The sequence below is a fragment of the Micromesistius poutassou genome (genome assembly GCF_964030765.1).
Source record: "Micromesistius poutassou genome assembly, chromosome: 1".
Taxonomy (NCBI): Eukaryota; Metazoa; Chordata; class Actinopteri; order Gadiformes; family Gadidae; genus Micromesistius; species Micromesistius poutassou.
In genome coordinates this window covers 3,110,529-3,130,398 of record NC_140271.1, presented here as the reverse complement: position 1 = coordinate 3,130,398, position 19,870 = coordinate 3,110,529, and the positions used below count along the sequence as shown (strand labels likewise).

Here is a 19,870-nt window from a genome sequence, read left to right as displayed (position 1 = left end):
CTGACGAGCTAGCTAGTGTTCTTCCTAAATAACTAAATTTACTTAATAGTTAACCTGCTGGATAACTTGCTCCCTTGGTAACAACTAGCGAGCGATACGACTAACAGTGCGAGGAGCGTTGCTCACCGTCGGTGAGCCGGTGTTTGTGCGAGTACTGCCCGGCAAAGGACTTGAGGAGGCTCTTCAGGGGCCCCGTCTCCACCGCAGGGTTCTCCAGCCAGGTGAGCATCTCCACCACCACCTTGAGGAACAGAGAGGAGAACGCCCCGTCCTGGGTCACCAGACGCTGGTGGGGGGGGGGGGGGGAGAGATTTCAATTAGTTTAACTCGGAATCACATTATGCCAAAAAACGTACCCAATTCATGTAGTTTATGTCAATATCTCATGCGCCACTTTATAGTTATAGTTAATTTTATTGATATGCATACTTTATGTATATTCTCCTGTGTATGTGTATTTTAGTACGCTAATTATATTGAATTTGCTGATACATTGTTTTTTCACTATATTTGTATTGCCCTATCACACTTTTGTGTTGTATAATTTGTACTTATTCGACTTATTTACTCATTCCATGATCTATAATCTTGAGCAGAGTTATTTTTACACAAACAATGTCCCCGGGATCTTAATCGGATGTAGAAACATGAAACCACAGCAGTCTATATTACCATGTATTAACTGTGGTTGCTACTGTTTATCATCATGTATTAACTGTGGTTGCTACTGTTTATCATCATGCATTAACTGTGGTTGTTACTGTTTATCATCATGCATTAACTGTGGTTACTACTGTTTATCATCATGTATTAACTGTGGTTGCTACCGTTTATCATCATGTATTGACGATCCTTCCCTACCTGGTAGAGGTGAAGCTGGCGCATCAGCGGGCACGAGAGGGCGTGGCTGCGGTGCATGGCCACCACGACCGGGCCGGCGTGGGCGGAGCCGAGCAGCGCCGCCATGGCCTGCAGGAGGCTGGAGGCGAGGCCGGCGGGCTGGACCAGGCCCTGCTTGGCCCTCATCAGCTCCTTGGCCAGGGCCTGCTGAAGGGCCAGGGACAGCTGGCTGGGAGGGGGGCCCGGCCAGCGGGGGTCCGCCTTCAGCGGGAAGATCTGGGGAGGGACGTGGGGGAGAATAAATCAGCCCCAAAAAACACTACAAACAGAACGCAGGTGGGAGGAGGGCGTCGGATTAGACTATCAATTTAGAAAAGGAAAAAAAAATCCTTTGAACATTCATGTTGATCTCACACATCATACGACATTATGCATTCTAACTTTAACTTTGATTCGCACTCCCTGGTGTTTACCCTTGAGCCTCATCTAAATAGGACAGATTGGGATTCTTGATCATTTAAATTACCACTTTAAAAGCCCTGGGTATTATTGAAATTGGTGCTACTTGGTTAATTATATTGGCCTGCACTTTTAACAATAAAGAAGTAATTATTAAGTCATTAAATTAATGATTTAAAATAATAAAAAAACAGTAGTTTCACTGATTTCTGATTACTGATCAATTAACCGTCAAGGACACCATCTCCCTGAAGCACAACCTAATGCAGACGGCCCTACCTGCAGAAGTAGGCTGGTGAGGTCATCCGTAGGTTCGATGACGGCCATCTGATTGGCTGTTCGTATCTTTGCTGAACTCTGGGGAGTTTCCACAGTCACCTTGGCCTTTCCCCCATCAGTAGAATCTGTGTATGTATGGTTTATATGTATAAAACAACAGAGCAACAATGCACAGAACAACATGTTCATGTCCTTTAGCTAGAATCCAATCCTTACATGACATTCAGATACATGTACATGTACATTTAGGGCAATTAGCAGATGCTTTTATCCAAAGCAACTTACAATAAGTATTTTTCAGAAGAAAAAGACAAAGACAAACGCTGTTTGTACAGTAAAGATATTCATAAAAAGTGTGCTCAGCATTTAATTGCTAGGTTCACCCATTCCCCATAGACAACAAGATAGCTGGGATAAGATGCTACACAATTAGTACTATTACTATTTTTTTAGTACTATGTTTTTAAGTGCCAGGACGTACAACATACAATAAGTGTGTAAGAGGGATGTTTTTGAGGAGAGTAAGGGCAGAGAAGGGGCAGTAGCTGCTTTCACATATGGACGTGCATCCGTCTGTTCTCCGTCTATTCTACGGAGGTGCCGTATATGTGAATGACATATCCTGACGTTGGACATCCTGAAAAAATACTACCCCCGAGGTAGTATGTTCTCCAGAGGAAATGCTAATTACCTTATATGTGAAGTAGGATGTCGGCATTTCACACCAGTTGAGTGGGCGTGTTGATGGCGCTTCGGTCTACGTTTGCATGTCATTGAGTGGCACCCGCACCCTAATCGATAATCAGCCTATTGCCTTTTGTTCGCTGAATGGTTTAAAAAAATATTTTATTATTATGTTGCACCTTTCCTGCTGTCGGCTCCCAGACCATAGTCGAGGAGCACAGAAGCGACGTTCCACTCCGTCGATTCTCTCGGGAGTAACACCCTTCACTTTGACCAGCAGTGGGTCTGCTTATAGGTTTGAATATGATCAGAATGAAGCGGCCACCGATTATTGACAGGCTGTGTACTTTATTCTTAGTTTCACTAACTTTACAGTAGGGCCTACACGTTTGCACAAACACAACCGGACTCGTTCATTACCTCACTAAACTGACACACGCTACCGCTTGCTCTCCTCGCTCGTCCACTCACTCACACACACACTGCCATTCTCGCGCACACACATGCGCTACTCTCGTAACAATTATTATTGACAACAGTTGAACTGTAAAACTGTTGAACATTATAGGGTCCCGTCCTTCCACTCCCTGTTTTCTCAGTTAAACACATAACTACATTTGTCCCAGTGTTTGTTAGATGTGAAATGAAGCCAAAAAAGATGCTCTCTTCCTCCGGTAACGCAGTCGTTCGCGACGCCTTTCTTGTTCGTCGTTTCTTCTATTTGTCTGTAACTCATGCTCCAATCTTTCATTGATCGATGCGGATGTTTTGGATGCAACGGAATATATGCATCGCTGCAGCAACATTTAACATGATCGCGATGAGTTCTGCCCGTTTTGCCTGCGCGCTGTCTGCGGTCAAACCAAAACAAACCCGATCCCGCCTCTTGCGACCCTACGTCATATGCCGCCCCTTGCAAGCCTGCCCCCCTTAAGCAGCCGGAGATTCTACTGACACTGATCTCCGCATATCGGGCATCAAGTGTGAATAAGTGTGAATGACCCTCACGGTCGAACCTCCTGCTCCACAAATGCGGAGAAAAGACGGAGGTCATATGTGAAAGCAGCTAGTGTCTCTAGTGAGTCTTGAGTCTCTGGTGGAAGCTGGTGAGCGACTCTGCAGTCCTGTTTAGATGCAATTAAGGTTGAGGCCTGTTGCGCAGTGGATGCCTCCAGGTAGTTGGCTGACTTTCAAACCCAAAACCTTTTTCGGCCGGGAGTCAAACTCACCACTGACAACTAGACGACCGATACATTTGTGATTTCATTGAATGTGTTAATAACGTCGTGAACCAAAGAGGGACTGTGAGCACTGACCTCGGCGTGGGGCGAGGGAGGCGCTGAGCAGGCTGTGGAAAGTGTGCCCCCCGCTGGCTCCTCGCTCATGCTGCACCTCCACCAGGTGGGCCATGTAGTCTGGAGGCAGGGACGCACACATATTCATATTACAGGGGGTTGGATGTGTGCATATGAATACATACAAATACAAATGTGAAAAAGTACAAGTACTTTCTCTTTGTACAAGAACAAAAATGTGGTGCTGAAATGAGTCGATGACATCATTGAAGTCGATCGATTAAGTAGCTTTCCGTTTGTATTAATTATAATTTATTTTATAATGCATTTTATTTTGATTGCTCGTCAGACAAGCAAGCATATTCTGCCTCGCTAAGTTGTGATGGGAAATTGCCAGTATCCAATGAGTCAAACCCGCCAAACCCAAACACCAAATCAACAGATAGCTTGATGAAGCGACAAGAAATCCTATAAATCTCTCCTGCGAGACTTTGCTCAAGCCCTCAACAAATGTTCCAACGATAAAATAAAAGTAATAGAATAGAATAGAATAAATCTTCAATGTCCGCCAAGGTGGACATTTTTCTTTGGCTCACCAGACATTAGAGACAGACAAACATACTGACACATTATCTCAGACACATAATGAACATTTCACGATAAAAGAAAAGAAGAAGGTAACGTGAAAAAAGGTGACACAAGGCCCACTCACGCTTGTCCATGATGTTCTGCTCCAGCGTCTGCGGGTCGTGGGACACGGCCTGGTCCAGGTACTGCAGCAGCTTGCTCATGCTGGACACGGGGATGCCGAAGGACTGCACGAACAGCAGCAGCTGCTGGGGCTCCAGGTCCTGCAGCGCCGCGTCCACCAGCCGCGCCACCTCAGAGCGGATCATGCGCAGCTTCAGCCAGTCGGGCAGCAGCAGCGCCTCCTCCGACGTGTCCACCAGGAAGGCGGTGGGGAGGGGCTTCTTGTCGGGGAACCAGATGTCCAGCAGGGCGTAGAAGTCGCTCTCGCCTGGGGTGCAGGGGGGGGGGGGAGGAGGAGACATGAGTGGTAGGATCGAGTTTGTTCGTCGACGAAGAGTGTTCGTGATCGTTTTACGACTAAGCTTATTTTTCTGATTCCTAAGGCTACTTCACACTCGGCACATTTAAATGAGTTTTAAAACCACTCAGTATTTGTGTTATTGTATTTTTCAGTTTGTATGTTTTGAGCGTTCTCAGCCTCAGTTGTAAGTGGCTTTGGATAAAAGACTCCACTAAAAAGACTGCTAAAATGACTCAATGTAAACGTGAGTCCACTGTACCTTTGGGTGGTCCCAGGGTCAGCAGGATGACCATGGCGTGGACCACCAGGATGTGCATGGTGGCGGTCTCCCCTGTAGTCCAGCGCAGGAACACCTGGTCCTGGGACTCGGACTGGAAAATAAAAAAAAAAAAAGTTTCAAACATTACTGAATAAATACAAAAACTTAAATACTAAGTTGTTGTTTTTTTAAGAGGGTAAGACGTTACGGCCCCTCTTTCCTGTTCTAATCTACTGTTTTGTGCACTTTCCTATAATGTTTTACGTACGCTGTGTTTTATTGTCTGCTTATTTAAATGTCTGTTTGCCATTGTCTGTCAATTCGTTCTTACTATGTGTTACTGTATCTTCTGAGTCACCTATGTTGTTTTTTGTTGTTGTTGTTCTTTCTTTATACATTCATTTTATTTCTGTAATTTTAGGTTGCCTTTTGAATATCTGGCCGGGGACAACGGATGTAAACTAGCCTCTTTATGCTCACTTACAGTTTGACTGTTGATGAGTGTGCAATGTCCCTGAAATAAACCAATAAATAAAAAATATATATAATAAAAAAAAAATTTAAGTTCAAGATCAAGCCGGTGGCTCACCCAGCTGTACAGGTCCTCCCCCTCCTTGGTCTTGCGCATGCGGCGGATGTAGGAGGAGAAGATCATGAGGAAGGCCGACAGCACGGCGTCCGACTCGGGCCTGCAGGAGTGCTTGGAGAACAGGCTGTTCATGATGGTGGAGCGCTCCACAATCAGCCGCGCCACGTCCTGCAGAGAGCCACACACGGTTTTGTGTGTGAGTCAAAGTCAGCTTTATCGTCATTTCCAAAATACAGTATGCACCAGACAAACAGAGGAGGCGAAATTGCCTCTGTAAGGATAAAATTACATCAAATAAAATGAGTAATATTTACCATAAAAAATATCAAAATTGTGCAAAATTATTCTGAATAGTGCAAATCAAAACTATTAAAATGTTCCTGTTTTTAAATTTCCATCAATGTCCCATACATTACGCTGTGACACCTGCATTTCCAGTCTTAGATGACGTAAGTACAAGCTTATATTATGGTATCTCTCACCAGAGCCAAGTCGTTGTGTGCGGCCTGCTCCTCCACTGGTGCATGCTGGGAAAGGTAGATGAGGTAGGCGCTGATGGTCTGTGGATCCGTCTCCATGTGGATGGCCTGGAGAACGACATTATGACGTCAGGCAAGCATAAGAAATGGTTAGGTTGGCATCATGTGCCTCGTCGTTCTACCCCATTTTATATTTTTCATTTTTGTATTTTGGTTTTGTATATACAGTATATATATCTTTTAGATTTTTGTATCCTGTACATTTTTGTTCAGCTTTTTGTAATGTGAAATCTTGGCATATGATTCTTGTGTTGATTCTTGAGTTGAGTAAAATGTAAGATTAAAATATTAGGGTTACAGCCTAGTTAGTGTTGTGTGGTGAGGGGTGAGAGTATTTGGTCTGCCACTCATAAAAATAATGGATTATCCGGGTGTTTCCAAATGAGGTGGATCCATCCTGACCATGCACCCACGTGCATGTGTACCGTGCCTTCAAATGCCAATTTGCAGCTCTTTCCCGGAGCACTGTGCTCATTAAGACACAGTGCCATCACTTCCGTTATGCCGCAATTGCAGATACAACTGTCAGAATCCCGTCGAGTGCAACGCTTGTTAGCAGAAACCACCCGTCAAGAGTATTAAGCAAGAGCCGAAACTGAAGGTGGCACAAAATTTGACGGATGACGCCAAAATACCCTGATTATGGTTTTCCCTTTAATAAGGAAAGAGTGTGAGTGAGTGAGTGAGTGAGTGAGTGAGTGAGTGAGTGAGTGTGTGTGTGTGCGTGTGCGTGTGTGTGTGTGCGCGTGCGTGGAGGTGTTGATTACCAACCTGCTGCAGCGCTGTGGACGTCATGCCGCGGACGCTGTCAAACAGAGGCAGCTTGGGGAGGTCCTGCAGGAGCCACTGGTACCCGGGCAGGAGCTCGGCGTCCGCAGAGTCCTCCTCCATGGGCTGGTCGCGCTCCTCGCCGTCCCGCAGACCCCCCTCGCCCAGGACCAGCGACAGACCCTGCGCAGGAAATGACGTCAGGATGTGGTCACGAGGTGGTTTGGTTGTGAGAGGTCTGAAGGTACCCGCTTTTATTGTGAAGGGGATGCTTCTTGGTTACTGTACAGTACCTTTTCTGGGGATGCACTTAAAGACTTAAAAAACACTTAGAAAACACTAATAAATACATGAATTCATTTAAATATATTATTAATGGCCTAATCTTGTCTTTCTGATTCCTTAAGCTACTTTGGACTCTGTCCAGAAAGTATTACAATCGAAATTAGCTTTTACATTAAGAGAATATAGAATGAATTGTATGTATGTATGCTCATATGATTGTATGTGTGTTAACCTTGGAGGGGTTGGGGAGGAGTGGGAAGGGACAAAGAAAAAACTAAATAAAGTATATATATATAAAAAAAAAAAAAAGAATATGAAGAATATGCTATACATTCATTGTTCCTCCAAAATGCTTCTAATGTTCTTAGCCCCACTTGTAAGAAGCTTTGGATAAAAAGTGTGTGAGCCTTAAAGACTCAAACAAACCTTCATGGCCAGGACCCGCGAGGCCACCTGGGAGGAGCTGAGGCGGCGCAGGAAGTAGTCCAGCACCTCACAGGTGGTCTGCTCGTCCGCCTTGGGCCCCAGCAGCAGGTCCTGCAGGCGGCCCAGGAGCTGCCTCTGCTTCTGCTGCCTCTGTGGGGAAGGACGAGAGAGGGGACTTTTATTCTGAAGAGAACTTAACAGCACAATTCTGTCCCCTCGCAGACATGAAGGGGCTTTTATTTCACAGAGATTCGCAAGTATGCTATACAAAAAAGATGATTTCCAGATGCCATAAGTAATATTTGAGATAGAATTTATGTAGAGAGAATACTATTCATTTGGAAAAGCACAGCAAATCATGAATTTCACGATTGTTTTGATGAAACCCTGTCGTATATAATCAGTTACAATAAAAATCGACATTTATTCTGTAATTTCAAAAAAATCTTTAAAATATATAAATCATATATATCATGTATGATAATCATATATAATAATCAACACCATTACTAAAACGAATAAACAAATGAAAAACACAAAGATAACCGACGAACGATGCAGACTAGGGTAACATACTTGTCTCTTCTTGGCCCTCTGCTCCTTGCTCTCGGCCTCATCCTCGTCCTCCGTGGGGAAGTTGTCGTCGGCGGCGTCGTGGAGGAGGAACTCGCACAGGCACTGCACGGGCAGCACGTCCAAGGACCCCTCGCTGGACTGGACCAGGTCGGCCAGCCAGGGCATGGACTGGGAGGAGGCCTGTGGAGGAGCCCCCCCAATGGAGAGAGACCGGTTTAAAGTCCTACCCGAGTGCATAGTTCACCGCTACGTTGGACCACACCTCCTTCTATTTGTCGTCTTTCACAGATTAATATTTCTTACTTTCTTCTTCTTCTAACAGATCAGCAGGGTGAAATTATCTCCTCAGAAGATTCTAACAGGTCTAACCACCAGGTTCAGATGACCATTATTGCATCCGATTTCTTTGTTGTTGTTTTTTTTCCAGTATCAGTGTTGGAAAAAAGTGCATTCATAACAGTTTTTTAACCTTTATTTTACCAGGAAAGTCTAATTGAGATTCAATTCATAGACCTTGTACACGTGACACGTGATGCAGTTAAGCAGTACGGTGTCTGAAATGTCAGCCCATTCTAAAAGTACATCACATCCAAGTCATTCATTCATTATTTAACTGACATTTTGATCAAGTGTGACTTAGTTCAAGTGATTGAACAGGAGCAGGTAGGTGGATAGGCCTCTTGCTCAGGTATGCCTACAGTTAGGCCCAGTCCCATTTCTCTCCCCTTAACAAGAACACTTGCTTCGAGTGCCCTTAGCTGCAGGTCTGCTCCCGAGCTGGCTAGCGTTCAAGGGTTGATTTTAAGGGAAAAACAGCACTCCCCCTTGCTCCCCTAAGTATTGGGACACCCTACCCCTTCGCGGGAACGCGCAAAATCTAGGGTTAGGGCTCAAATCTAGGGGAAGGGGGAGAATTGGGACAGAGCCTTAGACAACCAGTCAGCTTGGAGCCGGCTGGTTTGCGTTAAATAGAAGAGTCAGGGTACCTGTCTCTGGATGATGTTGAGCAGGAAGTCTGGGTTCCGGCTGCGGCAGAGCAGGTGGCCCAGGCGGAGAGACGTGTTCAGGGTCTTTATCTGCTCCTGGACCGAGGGAGGGGGCCGGCGAGGGGGGCCCCTGGAGAGAAGAAAAACACACACAAAACAATATGAATAAATGTCAAAGAAGTCATGTTTTTAAGTACTGTCTATAACTTAAATTAAAAACAACAAAAAGTTTTGCATTTACCTTGCGTCATGTTTTAAGTTGTTTTTGACTTGCGTCATGTTTTTAAGTTCTGCCTATAACATAAGTCATGTTTTTAAGTTCCGTTTCTAATTCAAGTTCATTCTTATCATAACGCTGATAACCTCTGGTACACATACACTGACAACAGTATACACATTATACAGATACGTATAACATTGATCCAATCACATGGTCATACTGCCCCCCAGCCCAGTGTCTCTTACTGGGGGTCCAGGGTGGTGAGCTGGGACAGCAGCAGGCTGTTGCTCTCCGTGATGGTCTGCTTGGTGGAGGCGGCCGCCAGGTGGCTCTCGAAGGCCAGGATCTCCTGCCTCTCCCGCTGGGAGGTCTGCAGCTCCCGGCTGATCATCTCCGTCTTGGTGTCCTCGTCGGCCACCGTGCACGGCGGGAAGGAGTAGTTGCTGCCGGGAGGCGCGGAGAGCAGAGGGTCAGGGGATGGGAGAGGGATGAAGGGGCCTCTGACATGATGGGGGGGGGGATCTAGATTCGTCGTACTCACTTGGTCATCACCATCTCCATGAGCATCTTCAGCGTGGGGTAGCCGTCCCAGGCAGCCAAGCCTGGAGGAGGAGAAGAGATGGTACAATGTGGGGGTGGATATTTGTAAGGGGGGAATCTGTGATCCGTCTACGATCAGATTTGATGTACGAAAATGACATGGATTGATGGATTCAAATCAATGTTTTATTTTGGAAAACGGATTGCCTCAGGGATGCGTTTTTTGTTTTGGGTGCCGACTTTTGTATTGAATTTATTTTGTACCTTAGTAACTACTCTAGTAATTCTAGTGTGTTCTTTGTTTCAGTAAACTTTGTTAGACATATTACTCCCACTGTGCATTTTGTGATCTTTACATTACGCTAGCTTTGTAACTCCGGAAGCTAAGAACATATAGTGTCTTCACACGTTTCAATGTTATTATGTACTCGATGTGGTTGCATGGTGGTTGGATATTGGCTGGATATTAGATGGGTTCGATTTTTGTCTTTCTGTTTTGTTCTGATGTGCTATAGAAGAAAATAAATAAACATAAAAAATAAAGCCGAATGAATGAAAGATGAATACCTATTTTCTGCGGATTGAATGCAGCCACCACGAGCAACAGCAGCCATGCCTTCCAGTAGAGCGCGGATATTGCCAGATTTGGTGGTTGATACCTTGAAAGTTAAAAAAAAAAAGCATTGTTATGAATGACCATGACAAATCCAAACAGGTATTCACAGGAGCATGAAAGGACATCAACGAAGGGAATGGAGTGTTACCCGGCAGGCATCACGATGTTCTCTGGGTGGTGGTAGGTGCAGAGGTTCAGCACTGCATCGATCAGCTGGATCCTCTCCACCCTCAAAACATCCAGATCTGGAGGAGAGGCGGAGCATATGGCTCTGTGATTAAGAGGAGCATCAGCAACACTAGGCTAAGAAATCAGACTTTAGATAAGTCACCCATTCTTACACACATTTCTACACCAACGCCATCCATGCAAGGCAACAGCCGTCTCTCAAACCCTAAGAGTCTCTCTCTCTCTCTCTCTCAGATTACAAAAAAAAACTGAAAAACATGAGAAGTGGACCGCCACATACCATCGGACTGGGCCCCGGCGGCTCTCTTCACCAGGTGGTCTGCCAGCTCCATGGCGTCGGCGGGCCCCAAGGACAGGTCCCGGGACAGGCCGATCACCACGATGCGCATCAGGGTGTCCTCCAGCAGAGGGACCTCAGAGCACAGCCGCAGGAAGAAGCTGGAGGGGGGAGAGAAATGGGTAATGGTTCATAGCAGACATAGGGCAGTTGTTCATACATCATACAGTCATATGAATTAAATAAATGACATTTTCTGATCAGAATTGCAACCTGATCGTCCAGCGAATCAATTGTACTCCTTCACATACAAAATACAAATACAATATTACACAAATATATCAGCTGTTCCACATAAGGAGCTGACTTCGGATTAGGCAAGTATATAGTATTAATGAACCATCAAGAACTGTGTACTTAGTATTAATATATGAATGAATCATTCATCATTGACATGGTTACATTTCATATTCCCCAATTCTACACCTCAGTGCCGGGGGGGCGACCCAATGTAAAAATAGGAAAGGCTCACTTTCTGTCGCTCTCGGGCGGCCAGTTGTCCCACTTGTAATACGTCTCGGGCTGCTCTGTGAACAGCACCTTGTGGAGGCTGAGCGTGTGGGAGAGACGGCAGACGATTAATAACCGGCTGTAGTTGACCCAAGCTACACGCCTTGGCACCGGGAACGTTTCAATGTACTCGTGGCCCACCAGTGCACGTAGTCCTTGGCGCCCACTTTACTGATGGAGGGCACCACGGTGTGAAGCCACCACACGGCGTCGCGTTGGATGGCGGCGATTTGGTTCTGAAAGGACCGCAGGGTCTCCAGATCTGGAAACACCCCCAAAGAGTCTGATGTCACAAAAGACTGAGATTGGACTATTTTTCCAGGGACAAAAGCTACAGAAGGGACAAATCAAGGCTGCGCTGCTCAGGGGGGGGGGGGGGGGGGGGCGGCTGGTGAAGAACGAATCACTCACTTTTCTTCTCGCCTTTGTCCCACGCGATGCCCGCCTCCTTCACCTGGGCGGTGATGCCGAGCATCATGGAGACCGTGAGCAGGTCGGTCACCTGGATTACAAAACGTTCCTGTGGGTGGAGGAGGGAGAGTGTTTGTAGGGTAGATTGTAGATTGTGTTGGAATCCCTACACACCACCACGCCAGCATCCGACAGGCTTTCAAAGGAGAACCACACCACAAGAAGACTCCCCCTATAGGTTAAAAACATGCTACTGCGTGGATAATCTCTGCAAAATCGCTCATTGGTTTATATTGGTTTATATGCTTATCGAAAGTGAAAGTAAGTCGACGGGCCGTTTACAGGGGAGCGGGCAACCCCCCTGAATCACAGAACCTGTATGTTTTATTTATTTACTTTTCAAAAGGCGTGGTCCGGGGGGTTTGGTTCCCTTTTTCATCGACATGGGACCATTGCAGAAGAAGAACTCACCTTGAACTCCATCTCGGTGTAGGTGGTCTCCTTGCGCTCCTGCATCAGGCCCAGGCAGAAGGGCTGGAAGTTGATCTCGTGCTTGGTCTGCTTGATGATCTCGCGGAGCAGGGCCCGCGAGGCACGCAGGTAGTCGTCCTTGTTGGTCAGCAGGTCCTGGAACACCATGGCCAGGAACTGGAGGGCGGAGAAGAACCCAAAAATGAGAGTCATTCCAACAGTCTTTTTTTTGTAATTTGGTGGTTAAAAATCCCCTCGATGCTGATGTTCATACATGGGAGTGTCCCACCCCGGATAGAGCAGCTGGATCAGCAGCCCAGCATCATTTGGTTAAATCCACCAGGCTGGTAGGTTTCTCTGTCTATCAATCATCTGGGTGGCCACGGTCACTTGTCGTTATGGGGTCGATTTTAATATATATTGTAATGGATAATTCCTCACATCACATCTGGCGGTAAAACAGGGGTCCTCTGCCATTGACATCACTAATCAGCTATTAAAAAAGCTATGTGTTGCTTGTGATGCTACCATTATGTGTATGCCCATTATGGCACCCATTATGGCACCCGTCCACTCCCACCACCATTTGTGGGAGAAGGGATCTTCTTCTTTGAGCGTTCCTTCTCTAGCTGTCTTCCTTGATAATGAAGGGAATCTATCCTTTCCCTCTGGGAGGTCAGGTTTAGAGGGGTGCCCTATAATGCAGCCAGCGGAGCCCTTTGAGCCTAACAGGGATTAAGGGGCTGTCCGGAGAAAATGAAAATGAGAGGGAAGGCGGGGCGCCGGGCCGTCACCTTGGGGGCCTGCTCGGGGCTGTGCTGCAGCAGGGTGTGCAGCGTCTGCATGTTGTTGGGGTTGCGGGCGTTGGACAGCTCGTTGAAGATCACCAGCTTCACCATGGTGCCCAGGTTGTCTTTGTGCGCGTTCAGCAGCTCCCTGGGGGGGGGTGTGTGTGTGTGTGTGTGTGTGTGTGTGTGTGTGTGTGTGTGTGTGTGTGTGTGTGTGTGTGTGTGTGTGTTTGAGTGAGAGAGTGAAAAAGCTGTGGTTAGATCACAGATCAAAAAGACATTCAAACGGGACTGTGTACTGAGGGGCGCATCGGGGGAAACGCAACGTGAAAGGACAGACCTGACGCAGAGCATGTAGTGGTTGAGGAGCACTTTGGGCTTCAGGCGGATCTTGATGAGGACGGAGATCACCTCCATGTCGTCTGAGCCGTGCGTGTTGCAGTTCATGCACATGGACATGAGGAGGTCCTGCGCTGGGCGGTTCAGCTGGGGAGCCACAGGTGGATTACTATGTTGCTGTTGTTCTCTGACCAATGCTGTTTGTATTCTGTTCTGACCAGTTGGTCAGATGCTTCAATCCAAAGTCATAAATGTACACATTTTACAACTTTATACATGAAGGGGTTAGGCCTTTTGTCTAGAGACTGCAGACATTTGAAAATGTGTATTTTTAGAAAATAATATCCATCATCCATCATTAGTGTGATTGGAAGGTGACAAGTAGTTATATCCAGTGTCTATAACGTTTTTCAGTACAGTCTGAAATCGCTTTCACAAATATGAACACATAATTTAACCCTTTGAGAATGTTCTATTAAAAGGTGCAGTGAGTAGGATTTTGTGGCATCTAGCAGTGTGGTTGTAGCCAGGCTAGCGCCGCCTACTGGTTCCGGCAAATTTAATTTGCCTCAACCATATAGTCAGGGAACTAGCAATGCGTTTCGGTTTGCTCCGTCCGCCAGAGCGGACGGACCAATCAGCGAGCAGATGTGGCGATGACGGGCGATGACGGGCGATGACGTCGAACTGAAGCGCCCAAACTGAAATACCGGTGTAGTTCCCAAGCTGCGGTAAACAGTTGACGAGATGGATGTCGGCGAAGCTATACGCTCTGTGCTTGAAACTATTCCGGATATTGAAGACTTAAAGCCAGAACAAGAAGCATGTTTGACGAATTTTTTGGAGGGCAAAGACGTTTTTGGACTAATTCCTACCGGGTTTGGGAAAAGTTTAATTTACCAGCTGGCCCCGTTAGTGGCGAAGACATTATGCAAGCCAAACGCTAATGCTAACCCTATTGTCATCGTTGTGTCCCCCCTGCTTGCCCTGATAGAAGACCAGATTAAGGAGGCAGGGATACTGGGTGTAACAGCAGGCCAGCTTGGCGTTAGTGATGACCAGGACATAATAAACGGAAATAAATAAACGCATAGCATACGTCACCGCCAAGCAGCAGCGATTAGTCGAAGCAAACGGAAGCAACCGCCTCCCGGAAGCAAACGAATCTCTACGGCTCGTGTTCAGACGCTATATGAAATGTAATGAAGTAAGCGGCTGATGCATCAGGCTAGTGTGGTTGCAGATTGAACACAAAAAAACAAAAATGCATATTTTCATAGGATTAAAACACCTATTAAAACGTACTGACGAATATTCTACTCAATTTCAGACAAGCCCGTTCTCCCAGACACCACTACAACGCGACACACTGGCCCTTTAAGACTTTGGACGCCCCTCCTGTAATCCATGCCTCTGTGGAGGGGGAAACCGAGAGGCGGTACCTTGGGGTTCTGTAGCCACATCTCCAGCCTCTGGACGGCCATGAGGCGGGCCTCCTTGAAGCCGCAGGTGGCGGTGAGCAGCCGCAGGAGGTTACGCGACACGTTGTCCATGGGCTGCCTGCGGTTGAGCTGGTCCCTCAGTACGTCCAGCACGTAGTCCTCCACGCTCTCCGCCAGCTCCTCGTACCTACGGCCACGCATAGGAGGAGCGAGGGGCGGGGGGGGGGGGGGGTTATTCTCTGATTGGTGCCGTAATGGGATTGGCCAGTGTCATGGCTGGGGTTAATCGACTTGGCCGAACCGAAAGGCCCTCTTGGTTTGAGTCCCATTGTGTGCAGCGGTATGTGTAGGCGTCTTTGTGCAGCACGGCTAACCACATGCAGTGAGTGCAGCGAATATTAGTGTCAACTGCAGGTCACGTTGGACAAAAGTGAAAATAAATAAAATGGCAATAGGATATATATCGAGAAGATATATATTACGAGGAGCCAATTGGTGAACGCAGCTGACACTCAAATCAAAATGTAAAAGTATGTTTACTGATAGTGTGAAAATAAATAAATAAATAATAATAAATAATGTAGAGATAATAATTAACCGAGTGTCCAACAAACCAACAAAAAAAGCTAAACTAAAATCAAAAAGAAATGTTCTTTGGAAATGCAGTTGCCCCTTCTCCCATGGGGAGGGGGGGGGGCTACCAGCTCCTGTACCTGGGCATGACCTGCCCGTCGTCCTCAGGGCTGAGCTTGTCCTCGCCGATCAGCAGCTCAGTCTGGCTGTCGTCCTCGTCTGGAGTGGATGGATGGGGGCTGCTGCCTAAAACACACACATAGACACAGACACACAGTCAGGCAAAGTGATCCAAACTAGTTTAGATACATGGGAAACCCTAGTCTTTCGTGTGTGTGTCTTTCGTGTGTGTGTGTCTTTCGTGTGTGTGTGTGTGTGTGTGTGTGTGTGTGTGTGTGTGTGTGTGTGTGTGTGTGTGTGTGTGTGTGTGTGTGTGTGTGTGTGTGTGTGTGTGTGTGTGTGTGTGTGTGTGTGTGTGTACCTGCGCTGAGGTCCCCCCCTCCGGTTCGGCCCGTGTCTGCTTGCAGCAGCATGCTCTTTGGGGGCATTTTAGTGCCGAAGGCCGTCTGGATGTTGTCCACAAAGTTCTTACAGTGGGAGCTGTCCACCCAGATCCTTTCTCCCAGGGAGTCCTCGATGTACACCTGTACAGAATCAAAGTGTCCACATGAGCATTAATACTCTCATTAATCTCTCTCTCTAATAAAGAAAACTTAAAAAACGATTATGTATTGTATTTTTACATTGTGGAGGGACTCTTACTTTGACGAAGATCTCTGGCCAGTTCTCATCCTCTTCATAGGCGGCCATCAGCAGGTTACAAGCCAGCACAGAGACAAGACTGTTGCCCTTGGCTTTGAAGTTGATGGAAGCATCCCGGCGTAGCAGGCTGCACAACGCCTTCATAGAGAGTCACATCACAAGAGAGAGTCAAAGAAAATACAGAGAATTCAATTTGAACATGAACTAAATACTTCAAATTTACATAGTCTGCTTTTCTAACCTATTTACGATATTACATTTGAGATTCAGAATTGTATTGGCCAAAGTCCCAATATATAAGCAATTATCTACATACAAATTTAGAAATATTAATGAAAAGGCAATGAATATAAAAATATATTGGAAAGGAGGAAAGAGCACAGATATCAAGAAACAAATCCATGTTGTGCAATAGTTACAATTTCACTGTATTTACAAATATAATGCAGGTGTTATAATGCAGGTGTAGTGCGATAGATCACAGGCCAAAAAAATAAAAAATAAAAAATTACAAATTGCAATACAAATCCTAGCGATGAAGCTCACCTCGATGATTCCTTCGGTGGCGAAAACGTTGGGTTTGATCTTGGCCAGGAACATGAGGCTGAGGTAGAGGGTGATGTCCGGCTTGGCTCGGTTCAGCTTCAGCTGCTTCACGGCTCCGCACAGCAGCCCTTCGATGCGATCGTCATTACCGTCCGACTCAGCCGCCTCGATGTCATCCAGCAGGATGGCTGGGGGGACTATGGGAGCAAGACGTAGCGGTTAGACTTTACAAAGAGCTACATTAATGAACCATGAATAAACACTAGTTAATGCAGTAATAAGCTCTATCATATTATCATATAGCATCTGAATCAGGGTTAGGGGGTTATTTAATATGTATGTAAACATTCATACCATAGTTAACATCATAAATATATGGCCTATTAAGCCCTTTAAGACTGTACCTGTGATTAAGGGCTATACAAATAAAATGTAATTCAACATGAACCCCATTACGTTAGTTAACATGACCATCATTAGTTAACAAGGTTAACAAAAACATTGGTAAATAATAACTTGTTAGTTAAGGCTTATTACTGCATTAACTACTGTTAATTAATGTACCCTTATTGTTAAGTGTTACCAATGTTCAAGGATCCTCGAAATTGGAAACTTGTTGGTCCACTGTATACAATCGACTGTGTGTAGAATAATCTCTTATCGTATTATTTTCCTAATCTCAGATTGTGTTTTGTCCTCTCCAAAGCCTCTGCCTTCAGATACAGAGCACTGAATGAATGTTGATTCTTGTCAATAAGCGTCAAATACGTGGTTATTCAAAAGTTAACGTTCCTGTTACGCCCTTTCCGGTCCTCAGTGAGTAAACATAAAGAAAACAGACACCTTCAATGGGTATGACTGAGGGTTCCTTAATGGAGGGGGATATGGCCCTCTTGTCAACAGCGGCCACCTCCGCAAGCCTCCCCAGGGCGCTGACGGGGGGCGTGGTGGAGAGCTTGGGCCGCTTGGTGAGGCCCGACAGTCCGGAGGAGGAGGGCAGGGCGGTGGACGTCTCTCGTTTGCGGTCGGCGGTGGTGCCGGTGGACGCTGGCTTCAGAAGGACGGCAGGTGCCTTGGACTCTCCCCCACCTTTTGCTCCGAGCGCAATGAAATCTCCAGGGGGGGGGTGACCTGGGGTGGATGACAATAAATAATGTTTAATTGTGTGTACATTTTTCTAATCCGCAGTTTCTGCCAACAGTAATAAAACACATGTGTCGTGTCCCGAGTAAAAAAGAGCTAGGAATGGCTTAGCTGTATATGCAGTAGAACTGACACACTGCAGACAGGATATAGGGCTTTAAATGGGTTGTTGACCAACCTGATGGTTTGGCAGCGCTGGGGCGCCTGAGCGTTGCGGGCTTTGGGCGATTCATGGTCCAATGTTGTTGGGCGAGGCGACCTTCACCTCAGACCCACAGCAGGATCCGTGACACTGTATATCTTTTGGTCGATAAGGACAAGTCTCAGCATATTAACCATTATTCGCAAGGTAAACTAAGGAAGCCGCCAGCTAACACCAGGGAGGCTTTGAGTTATTAGGCGAGCGATAATGAATAGCAGATCAAGATATCTGAGGTAAATCTAACACTGTTGGCTCATCGTACACCACTAATAGATGACAGAATCCCGAAATTTCAATCTCAGATTATATAACGTTTAGTTAACGTTACTTACTTTAGAAGAGAAAAGAGCAAATCATAACGTTATGGCATGGAAAGTAAGTCATAGATTACAATGTGCCGCTACAGTCGCTTCTATTATTGACATACATATCTAACAAGTAAAACATAAAATTGCTCACATTTCGTTCCTTTACATGAAAGGGTTTTCATTTAATACTTTGGAGCCACTCTTTGTAACTCATAGTACACCCACGGATGTATTGTAGAACATGTACGCTAGCTAGCTCACTTCTTCCCCGTGTCAAGTGATGGATCAAAAAACAACAGAATAGTTCATACTGCCCCCTACTGGAGGGGGGCGTTACACAATTATTATTTATTGCTGTTTTTATTGACAATAATTGCTGTACTCTATTTATTCATATTTTACCTCATTTTTTCAACCTAAACATTTTTACTAAGTTATTATGTTGTTTTACCATATGTTTTAGTTCACTTCAGATTTCAATCTGGACCTGTAGAACTTGTGTAATTTTGACATTTTGTTCTACTGTCCTAAGTTGGATGATGTTTGATATGTTCCTCCATGTCTTTTCCTATGTGTGTGTATGATGACTCTATACTGCAAACAAAATCTACCTTTGGGTACAAAATAAAGTAACTTGAACTTGAATAATCATCCGTCCGTCCGCTTCTATCATGTCGTTCATCACAGGATGAATGAGGATAACGAGAGAAACACTAACAAGAACAATTGTACAATGTCAAGAAAACAAATCGTACATGCAAACAACATTTTCCAGCTTATGAGTGTTCAATTCAAAGCTTTAAATGAGTGTCGCAAACCTTTCAGCTGTATCCATATTTTCAGGAACACCTGGGTCTTAAACGGCTGTCAACGGCAATGCCATTTAAGTGTAGCCTAACAACCCTTTTGACATTGACAACGCACGAACCCACACACATATGTACTTATGGCTGTGCCTCACTCATAATCAAATCATTTGTTTTGTATATATGCTGGAATATATATATATATATATATATATATTCCAGCATAGCCTATATCATTTTTTTATATTATATATATATATATCCGAAGAAACGCACCATTAAACCTACGTAAACCCACATTAAAGCTAGACTTGGAGGTATACCAATATGTCCCAACGTTAAATTAAAATCTAGGAGTAAAAAAAATCCGTATATCCGTATCAACAACGCAGACCAACAAAAAGCACGACTAAGCTGCATTTCTACAGATTGAACACAGGGTGGCAGTAGTGAACAGCTGTAAAATGATCCACAGCTGCTGAGTAAACGCATAACAAAGATGAATGACGACATTTACCCCATGGCTAGATAAAGAACAACCTCATGAGAAATCATCCGCTGTCTAGCCCTCTATAGGCGGGCCTGCTGGGCTGTCTGCCTGTATTTGTGTTTATGGCGTGTGTGTGTGTGT

General features: G+C 45.6%; 1 protein-coding gene across 1 annotated transcript in view; it reads right to left on the bottom strand.

Moving 5' to 3' along the window:
• The window catches only part of ints1 (integrator complex subunit 1), a 30,867-nt gene extending 12,161 nt beyond the window's left edge, over window positions 1-18,706 (bottom strand). Inside the window, exons 1-31 of the mRNA XM_084482242.1 lie at window positions 18,585-18,706; window positions 18,102-18,223; window positions 17,624-17,911; window positions 16,781-16,977; window positions 16,235-16,372; window positions 15,954-16,116; window positions 15,613-15,718; window positions 14,900-15,086; window positions 13,459-13,604; window positions 13,125-13,266; window positions 12,331-12,507; window positions 11,860-11,968; window positions 11,590-11,710; window positions 11,411-11,488; window positions 10,882-11,039; window positions 10,561-10,657; window positions 10,364-10,455; window positions 9,798-9,858; window positions 9,502-9,699; window positions 9,037-9,166; window positions 8,051-8,230; window positions 7,475-7,624; window positions 6,767-6,946; window positions 5,939-6,043; window positions 5,457-5,624; window positions 4,868-4,979; window positions 4,270-4,575; window positions 3,579-3,677; window positions 1,579-1,703; window positions 862-1,116; window positions 127-286 (exon numbers count right to left, since the gene is read on the bottom strand). Coding sequence (XP_084338368.1) covers window positions 127-286; window positions 862-1,116; window positions 1,579-1,703; window positions 3,579-3,677; window positions 4,270-4,575; window positions 4,868-4,979; window positions 5,457-5,624; window positions 5,939-6,043; window positions 6,767-6,946; window positions 7,475-7,624; window positions 8,051-8,230; window positions 9,037-9,166; window positions 9,502-9,699; window positions 9,798-9,858; window positions 10,364-10,455; window positions 10,561-10,657; window positions 10,882-11,039; window positions 11,411-11,488; window positions 11,590-11,710; window positions 11,860-11,968; window positions 12,331-12,507; window positions 13,125-13,266; window positions 13,459-13,604; window positions 14,900-15,086; window positions 15,613-15,718; window positions 15,954-16,116; window positions 16,235-16,372; window positions 16,781-16,977; window positions 17,624-17,911; window positions 18,102-18,156 — 4,483 coding nt within the window. The 5' untranslated portion in view covers window positions 18,157-18,223; window positions 18,585-18,706. The remainder of the gene's footprint in view (window positions 1-126; window positions 287-861; window positions 1,117-1,578; window positions 1,704-3,578; window positions 3,678-4,269; window positions 4,576-4,867; window positions 4,980-5,456; window positions 5,625-5,938; window positions 6,044-6,766; window positions 6,947-7,474; window positions 7,625-8,050; window positions 8,231-9,036; window positions 9,167-9,501; window positions 9,700-9,797; window positions 9,859-10,363; window positions 10,456-10,560; window positions 10,658-10,881; window positions 11,040-11,410; window positions 11,489-11,589; window positions 11,711-11,859; window positions 11,969-12,330; window positions 12,508-13,124; window positions 13,267-13,458; window positions 13,605-14,899; window positions 15,087-15,612; window positions 15,719-15,953; window positions 16,117-16,234; window positions 16,373-16,780; window positions 16,978-17,623; window positions 17,912-18,101; window positions 18,224-18,584) is intronic.
• Window positions 18,707-19,870: the final 1,164 nt, after the last annotated feature.